The 9517-nt window shown below is 43.5% G+C and overlaps 1 protein-coding gene across 1 annotated transcript in view; it reads left to right on the top strand.

Moving 5' to 3' along the window:
- Window positions 1–9517, top strand: part of LOC134017087 (nck-associated protein 5-like) — a 38059-nt gene that overhangs the window by 5586 nt on the left and 22956 nt on the right. The window contains exons 3-5 of the mRNA XM_062456392.1: window positions 1100–1190; window positions 3751–3900; window positions 8672–8740. Of these exons, the coding sequence (XP_062312376.1) occupies window positions 1101–1190; window positions 3751–3900; window positions 8672–8740 (309 nt within the window). The 5' untranslated portion in view covers window position 1100. The remainder of the gene's footprint in view (window positions 1–1099; window positions 1191–3750; window positions 3901–8671; window positions 8741–9517) is intronic.

The raw sequence follows: 9517 nt of genomic DNA, 5'->3' as shown, positions 1-9517 counted from the left end.
AGCCTTGTTTAAGGGGAATGACTGCTCAGATTTTGGATGGAAAAAAAGCATGGGGTGAGTTGTTTATTTTTGTGTGCGAGAAAGAGAATCACTTTTGATGAGATGATAATTTTGTTCATCATCGTGTTGTTATGCATGCGTTTCGATCGGAACGCATCTAAACTGATTAAAGTGCGGTGATACTGAATGAGAGGTTGTTGGTATGCTATAATGGGATGTGATATTCATAGTTCTTGCAGAAAGTGAAAGGTAACATTAAGTTTGACAAACGTGTACAATCCCTACGTAGTTTTTTTATTTATTTATTTATTAAAGTAGTGAAAACAATCCTTTTTATACATTTTCGAACCAAGCGTGAGACCCTGACCAAGCGTCCCGTTCATTTGCTGAGTCTGTTTTCGGGTCATTGCCAATAGTTCCCTCAGAATGCCGATGGCGCGGTCACAATCAACTGGCTTGTGCTAATGGCCCTGCCTCATGCGTCGGGCAGAGGAAATCTGATTTGGAAACTGCCGGGCAAAATGTCACTGGGTCTGGCATAATGAGGACCACGGTCAGTGTTTCTCAAGCATGCATCGCTCAAAGCGAAGACGATTACCAAACAGCCAACATGGATGCGTCCGTTAAATGAGGGCTATGAGCACAAATGTCAGCTGGCATGACTGCTGTTTGGAAAGGTTACTGACAGGAATACAATCAAAATGTGGGAAATAATGGACAAGCAAAGGACAAAGGGTTAGACTTTTGCTTTCATTCGTGATTCTGTAAACTGAGTCTTCCTAAGGACTGACTTGTTTAGAAAGGATCATCAGCCAGGATCTGTGATGGTTGTGTGCGATAATGCCTCGTTTGTGTATCTTAGATCCAATCTTAAAATATTTTATTTCTGAGCGACAAGTGTTACTGATTGAAGTGCTGTATTCGGAAAAAAAACTACAACATAATGACAATTCGAATGAGAATTCGATAGAAAGACAACTGTAGATATAACAGGTTCACTTAAAATTATAATTCCTATTAGGACACAATGTATTGTTAATAACTAACTTTTCTAAGGTTGTGAAAGGCAGTATGTATTGACCTGTCCTGTCATGTGCAGCATGGAGGAGACTGTGAGAATCCTGCTGCAGAACCAGGACCCCCTGGAGGGGGCGCTGGTGGACCCGCTGGATCTCATGAAGGCCTACAAGGTACCTCATTCAAACTACCTGAAGCCCCCCTGTCTACGGGCCTGTATCATCTATCAGTCTGTATCCATCACTGCCTGTATCCATCACTGCCTGTATCCATCACTGCCTAAACCCATCACTGCCTGTATCCATCACTGCCTAAACCCATCACTGCCTGTATCCATCACTGCCTAAACCCATCACTGCCTGTATCCATCACTGCCTAAACCCATTACTGCCTGTATCCATCACTGCCTGTATCCATCACTGCCTAAACCCATCACTGCCTGTATCCATCACTGCCTAAACCCATTACTGCCTGTATCCATCACTGCCTAAACCCATCACTGCCTGTATCCATCACTGCCTAAACCCATCACTGCCTGTATCCATCACTGCCTAAACCCATTACTGCCTGTATCCATCACTGCCTAAACCCATCACTGCCTGTATCCATCACTGCCTAAACCCATCACTGCCTGTATCCATCACTGCCTAAACCCATCACTGCCTGTATCCATCACTGCCTAAACCCATCACTGCCTGTATCCATCACTGCCTAAACCCATCACTGCCTGTATCCATCACTGCCTGTATCTTTCACTGCCTGTATCTATCACTGCCTGTAGCTTTCAGTCTGTATCTATCATACAGCTTGTTAGACATGGACTAAGACCTTTCCTACACTACTAAATATCTTGATGGGTAAATTTGCAATCATAGATTTCCAGTTGATCTTGTTGTTCAATTCAGGACTACAGTACATGAAAGAACGTCTGGGAAATTCAGTCAAGATGTTTTGGTTGAGCCTGCAAGCAAGTTTATGGAAACCAATTACCGCCAGTAAAAGATCAAAATAAGATGAAAACTTAGCCTTGATAGTAAACATATCCCCATGCATGGTGAGTCATTATTATGAGGTAAAAAGATAGAAATGATTAAGATGCACACAAGTGCAAAGATAACATCTCAACTACAGTTATATACAATGGCAGTACAGTGGAACCAAAAAACGCTTCCTGTTTTAAGTGCAGCATTTTCAACAGTTCTGTGTGTGCAGGCTGTTATGAGACTGTGCCGCTGGTCAAAAACATCTGAAAAACAACTACTTCAATTAGCGATAACTGCAGTGTGGCAGGGTTGTCTTTGAGAGCTTTTAGGCCAGCCAGTATAGAGCCCAGGTGGAGCTCCAGTTAGAAGGTGGTTACCAGTGTTTACTGGTTGGAATCGTTTTGTTGTTCAATTGTTGTTCAGTATTTCCTCATAAGGGAAGCCAGTTTCCCTGCCTGTTTCCCATTGTTTCTGCTGAGAGGTTGTTGGGTTGTTAGAAAAGCAGCTGCACATTGATCTATCTGTGCCCCCATTTCCACCAATGACTTACTCACTCAATAACACCCTCCCTCCCTCCCTCCCTCTGTCTCGCTCTCTCTCCCTCTATCTCTCTCTCCCTCTGTCTCCGTGTCTGTCTGTCTTCTTCACTTAAACATGCAAACACACAAACGCGTGCCCGCACAAGCGCACACACACGCGCCCCCACACACATACACACTCATGCTCACACACGGGCCACACACATACACACTCATGCTCAGGACTTATGAAGTGCAGTTAATGCCTTGCCCTGTGTGGGCAAAGTGCTCAATGTAAAAGCTAATGAACCTTATAACAAATGCAAATAGGCCTCATTATTAACAATGTGCTTTTAATTAGTAGGGATTTTATGCAAAGTTCAAACACTCTCATGGGTCTAGCTGCGTAAGAGGCTTGTAAATGCTGGATGTTTTGTAACATCCGAAATTGAATTATACTATGAGAAAGTAATGAATATTTGTTTACGACTAAATGGGTGTATAGCAAGGCAAGGTCTAAAAAACAGTGCAGAACCAGAAGGTTTCTAAATAGTGCATAATTGATTTAATTTATCATTGTGGTCTGTTTGTGTGGCTGATAGTTTTTTGGTTTTAAATGAGGGTTTGAAGTTTCTGTGGTTTCTGTTTGTCATGTTTAATTAGTGTTACAACCGGTTGCTTTGGTTTATAGGGCAAGACATTTTGTTTAAATGTGTTTAAAATTGTTATATTCTACGTGAAGTCATTCAAAAGCGAGCAGGTTAACGTCCAAGTTAATCTTGATTGTATCTTGATGAAAATGCCCTCGTTACAATGTTTGGATAAACAAGTCAAGGTGGTGTCTGATGTCTGCCAAACCGCATGCTGTCTGAAGCCTTGATGTGATCTGCATTTATAGAATCAGCTCTCAAAACGGTTTGGGATCTACTTAACACACTTTAGTGGTAATCTGTATTCTGTCATTACCATTTATATTGAACTCAGTTCCAGATGACAAGATTGGATATCGTCAAATCCGATATTGAATATTTTTAGGGGTGTTGGAATCAATTGGTTTACGGTGGAACCATTCAAATCTGTGTCGTACAAATCTCATAATCACATAACCAGAAGACGCTCATCTGGTGCAGTGAGCAGCCTCACACACACACCGCAGAGAATCTCATTATTCTGGACCGGTCACTTGGTCCAGGAGTGTGCAGCTGGTGACCTTTGACCCCGCTTTGCTGCAGGACAAGCTCCTGGAGGAGATGTGGAAGCAACAGGACAGTCTGGAGGGTCCGCCCCTGGCCCCCTCGGCCCCCGGCCGCCCCAGGCCCCCCGGGGCCAGGGACGAGGCGGACGACCACAGCCCCCTCCTGGAGCGACTCAGAGCCCTGGAGGTCAGTCTGCCTCACACGTCCTGCCTCACGCTCCCAGCCTCACCCCCCCAGCCTCACCCCCCCAGCCTCACGCCTCCAGCCTCATCCCCCCCAGCCTCACACCCCCAGCCTCACACCCCCAGCCTCACACCCCCCAGCCTCACCCCCCCGCCTCACGCCACAGGAAGGGTCAAGCCAGGGGCCTGGGGTTCATGCTGCATCCACATCAGACTTGTGTATCTGTTTGGTGTTATTACTAATGTCGACTGCATGTGGGCTTGGTTGATCTTGTTCAAGGTTGTGGTTCGTCTGTGTTTGTGTACAGAACGAATCATCCAACTTCTTATTCTAGTGGTTTCCAAAGCTTTAGGGTTGTACTAGGTTTGGTGTCTCAAGTTAAGTTGAAAACAACAGAGAAAAGCCCGTCAGAAACGGACAAATAACCCTCAGTCAGTCGCTGGATATAGCTCCATCCATTAATCAATATAGTAATGAATCCAGTAATCAATATAGTAATGAATCCAGTAATCAATATAGTAATTAATCCAGTTATCAATATAGTTTCCAATGTGGACAGCTAGTGTGTTCAGTCTCCCACCAGAAACGTGTGATGAACACATTCGAACGGTGACCATTTCCAGACAGTTTTATGAATGTCTGATACTGTATTTACAGTATTTAACAAAACTGAAGGCAGATAGGGACAACAAAGAGTTAATGGAGTTTGACTTCTCATTAAGCACTTTAGTGTGGGCGATGATTAAAATGATGACAGGGTAGTCAACATTTTGGATCAGTGTTCCAGTGAATTTATTCCAAACGTACACCTTGCGTGCAGGAATCTAAATGAGTTACCGTCTCTCAACAGAGATGGCTTTATTGATCAGATCATTACCTTGCCTTAATTACATACCTGAGAACTAGTCATCCACAAAGAGAGCCTAAATCAGTTTTACATTTTAAGTTCTGACTCATGGATTTCATTATTTTAGTTTTATTAAGCCATTCTTGAGCCGTCTTTAATAAACAACCTGGCTGGAAAGTAAAAACAAAGTAGAAATTCAAATGGAACAGACTGTTTAACTCTCTAGTTTAACTCTATCTGGACAACATGCAGGACTGTCCAGGAAATATGGGCTGACCCACCAACCGCCCTCCAGATAAGATGATGTGAGATACTCCGAGGTAATGGATGATATCGATTTGCATTTTATTATCAGGCTTAGTGAGATCCTGTTTTCTTTTCATTTAATTGTCGAAGCGACAGCTGAGTGCCCCATATGGAGTGGGATTGTATTTAAGGTGGCACGCATGGACAACCATATACATCCTCGTTAGCGATAACGCTATTAGATGAACCGCTGCAATTAAATTAATTGATTACGTTGTCTGCCACTGTAGATCCCGTGCTGAATGGATATTCACGTATTTAAGTGTTTTGGATATCCCGGTGCCTACCATTTATATATGATGACTGCCATTTCTTTAAATTACACTTGTGATTAAACTTTCCAATCCAAAACCAGAGAACCTTATGACATTTCCATTTTGGTTTAATCAACAAGTTTTTCCGGTCATGAAGCTCAGGGGGCTTCCTGGTAATCCTCCATGAACAATTTGCTTGGAGAGCAGCAAATGAAAGGGGGAGAATAAATAAACAGACCCCCACGTCACACTGTGCCCAATGTCTGGGGGAGCCGCTCATCTGATTCTCTAAACCTCCTAAACTGAAAAGCCATTTGTTTCTCATTTGCTGGGGAGTCAGGCAAGTGAGACCGAGACTCAGGTTGATGCTGTGCGCTCTGCTTGTCAATCAAACCATCTGGAAAACAGGGGCGATCTGGGAAAACGAAGGTGGTGCTGACAAACTGGCAAAAGTGTTCCGCTTGTAAATCAATACTCCTCATTTGTAAAGGTGAAGTAATATCACATCAATAGTGGATGAAGGCCCACCTAGGCCATCTTTTATAAGGCCTGATTGCTTAAAGTTCAGGCTCGTAACTTTGATTTCCCTGACCTTTAAAATGGCTAGTCTTAAAGGCGGTATGCCTTCAGGGTGACTCCTGGCCTTTTAAACTGTTAGGGTCCTGTGGACTTCCTCCTCAAAATCACTCAAAGCGCTCGGAGAATCTTGTCTGGAGTATCATGACAAGTCTTGAGAAAAGGTATTTTGCACTGAAGTGAAGTCACAGTGTATAGAAGACCTCTTATAGGTAACATACCTACAGTGTATTGCAGGTTACTTTGACTCAAGGATTTTCGAAAATGTTTCTATATTATATCAATAACAGTTGCGGTGTTGTTTATTTAATATTTTGATGGAAGCACAAAACATACTGTAGGACCATGTTTTAACAGACTGCTGTATGAATGGACTAATGCACTAATGGACTAATTAAGGGTCATCTCTGGCCTAAAATCTGGCTCAGCTACTGGTGAACCAGGCAATGTTGCTGTGGCAAAACGCTGCACGGCTCAAAGTGTGACACAAACAGTAAGCACAGTACAGTAATACTCAGTCCTATTTCTGTATATGCCACCCATTTGTTATTCAGATGGACCTCCTTTTTGTCTGCAGGACTTAGATGTACTTTATTGAACACATCCTGTATTGGTTTTGAACACCCCTTTTCTCTTAGTGTTTCTGTAAGCTTTCAACTCCAGCTGAGCTGTGCTGTCCACTCACACCCCAAGTAGATGAAGTCTGTCATGAACTCTGCCGCTCTACATTCTCACTGCTCCCTTCCTCTCCTGAACTCTGCCGCTCTACATTCTCACTGCTCCCTTCCTCTCCTGAACTCTGCCGCACTACATTCTCACTGCTCCCTTCCTCTCCTCGTGAAACCCTTTTCTACCCTCCCTTAAGATGTTTTGGCAAAAATGTACTCATCATCATTAGTTCTGAGTCTTCTGGCTAGTATTTGTGTTGGATGACCTTTGATAGATTAACCTAATCAATCATCTGGATGGGAAGTCCCCTCAGTGTTCCAGGAGTGGATCAGTTCTCGATTGGTACAGTCTGGATTGGCACAGTCTGGATTGGTACAGTCTGGATTGGCACAGTCTGGATTGGCACAGTCTGGATTAGTACAGTCTGGATTAGTACATTCTGGATTAGTACAGTCTGGATTGGTACAGTCTGGATTGTTACAGTCTGGATTGATACAGTCTGGATTGGTACAGTCTGGATTGGTACAGTCTGGATTAATACAGTCTGGATTGGTACAGTCTGGATTGGTACAGTCTGGATTGGCACAGTCTGGATTAGTACAGTCTGGATTGGTACAGTCTGGATTGGTAAAGTCTGGATTGGCACAGTCTGGATTAGTACAGTCTGGATTGGTACAGTCTGGATTGGCACAGTCTGGATTAGTACAGTCTGGATTGGTACAGTCTGGATTGGTACAGTCTGGATTGATACAGTCTGGATTGGTACAGTCTGGATTGGTACAGTCTGGATTGATACAGTCTGGATTGGTACAGTCTGGATTGGTACAGTCTGGATTGGCACAGTCTGGATTAGTACAGTCTGGATTGGTACAGTCTGGATTGGTAAAGTCTGGATTGGCACAGTCTGGATTAGTACAGTCTGGATTGGTACAGTCTGGATTGGCACAGTCTGGATTAGTACAGTCTGGATTGGTACAGTCTGGATTGGTACAGTCTGGATTAATACAGTCTGGATTTGTACAGTCTGGATTGGCACAGTCTGGATTAGTACAGTCTGGATTAGTACAGTCTGGATTGGTACAGTCTGGATTGATACAGTCTGGATTGGTACAGTCTGGATTGTCACAGTCTGGATTAATACAGTCTGGATTAGTACAGTCTGGATTGGTACAGTCTGGATTGGTACAGTCTGGATTGATACAGTCTGGATTGGTACAGTCCTGATTGGCACAGTCCTGATTGGCACAGTCTGGATTAGTACAGTCTGGATTGGTACAGTCTGGATTGGTACAGTCTGGATTAGTACAGTTTGAATTGGCACAGTCTGGATTGGTACAGTCTGGATTGGAAATTGAATTCCACCTGGAATACCGTGCTGCTAAACAACCAACACCAGAATGGCCACGAGGCTCTTTAAGAAATTATTTGGACATGTTAGATTTTTATTGTGATCCGTGTACTGTACTCAGGCAATAGACACTGAGAAAATATTGATGCATATAGTGAGGGTAAGACACCTTGAAACTGATCCAATGAAATAGGGACTAACCTTTGGCGGTTTCTAAACTGTGTTGGAAGTCACAAATTTAAACTGTATAACACTTGGAATCCGTGTTTTAGGAAGCATGTCATGCACCACTGAACTTGAAGCTATATGTCACATTAATCTCTGAAGCTGTCGCAGTGTATTGATTATCATTAACTCAATTCATGGTCTGGTATGTAATTACCTAAGAGATACAGAGAGACAAGAGACGACCTGTCATTTGCCAACAAAACCCTTGATTTTCATATTAACTTATACGTAAATCAACTGCTAGCAGCTATTTCCACAGCAGTTCAAGTCTGGACATGTTTCTCAGCACTGAAGGATGTTAGTTCCTTCATGTAACGCATCCCCAGACAGCGGTAATGAGATCAGGTTTAAACCAGTATGGGAGAATCAGAATCTCATGGTGCTGTTGTCAACATGACCACCATGAGAAGTGCTCCAGAAGGGAGTACTGTGTCTGCTCGTGTGGGCAAGCAGCTCATCCTCTCTGCAGTCACACACGGATGAATAACTTCTGCTCTTTGTGCGGTAATTACACGTGGTTTAGCTGTTGGTGTTTTGCCCTGACAGGAAGAAAACTCGGCCCTGTCCATGGAGAACGACAACCAGAGGAAGCAGTATGAACGCTGTCTGGATGAAGTGAGTGAGATGATTTTTTTTCTTCCTTTTTTCTCTCCTCTCTTGCTCGCTCACAGAAAAGCACACACACCTACATGCCAATTGGTCGCCTTGTCGTGAGTGACTGACAGCTTGTCACCAAGCTCATCGTGGATCTTGCTCTGTCAGAGTTGTCAGGTTTCAGATAGCAGTCTGACACACAAGCTCACACACTCCTGGGTTCAGGAACTCAAAGCAGACATTTTGGGTGTAGCCCGTGGAAGAGATAGGACTAATTAAAGCGGTCCCATCAAATGCAGATTATTAATCCTTGGATTGTCACCAGGTCTTTAGCAATAACAGTGGTCCTGGTGCCAATGGTAAGTGTGGAGAGTGTGAGTTGAATGAACTATTTTCTGTCCTCTCTCACAACAGTCTCTCCATTCTGCTGTGAGCCCGCTATCCTCTAACTGAGAATGCTTCCATAATGAGGCTGTTACCATGGAGATAACTGACTTCTCGAATCTGAAGTGTTCAGGTAGAAGGCTCAACATTTTAAGCAACCGACGTCAAATTAATCTTCCTGGCTGGCTTTGAGATGTAGTTTGAGCATGGGTTTTATATTTATTTTGTACTCGCTGAACTCTCAACATGCACTTTGTCATGACTTGTGTAATCTCCGGCGAGTCTTCACATCTTTGTGACAAGAAAGTTACAAGGAAGATGAATCAACGAAATGGAGATGAGTTGTTCAGACACTCACTTACAATAGCCTGTCTCGCACACACATTTCCATATCCAAGGCTCAATCTCAATTCT

This window comes from Osmerus eperlanus, chromosome 3, assembly GCF_963692335.1.
Source record: "Osmerus eperlanus chromosome 3, fOsmEpe2.1, whole genome shotgun sequence".
NCBI classification, from domain to species: Eukaryota; Metazoa; Chordata; class Actinopteri; order Osmeriformes; family Osmeridae; genus Osmerus; species Osmerus eperlanus.
Note: the sequence above shows the minus strand (reverse complement) of the source record. Positions and strands in the feature narration are given on the sequence as shown.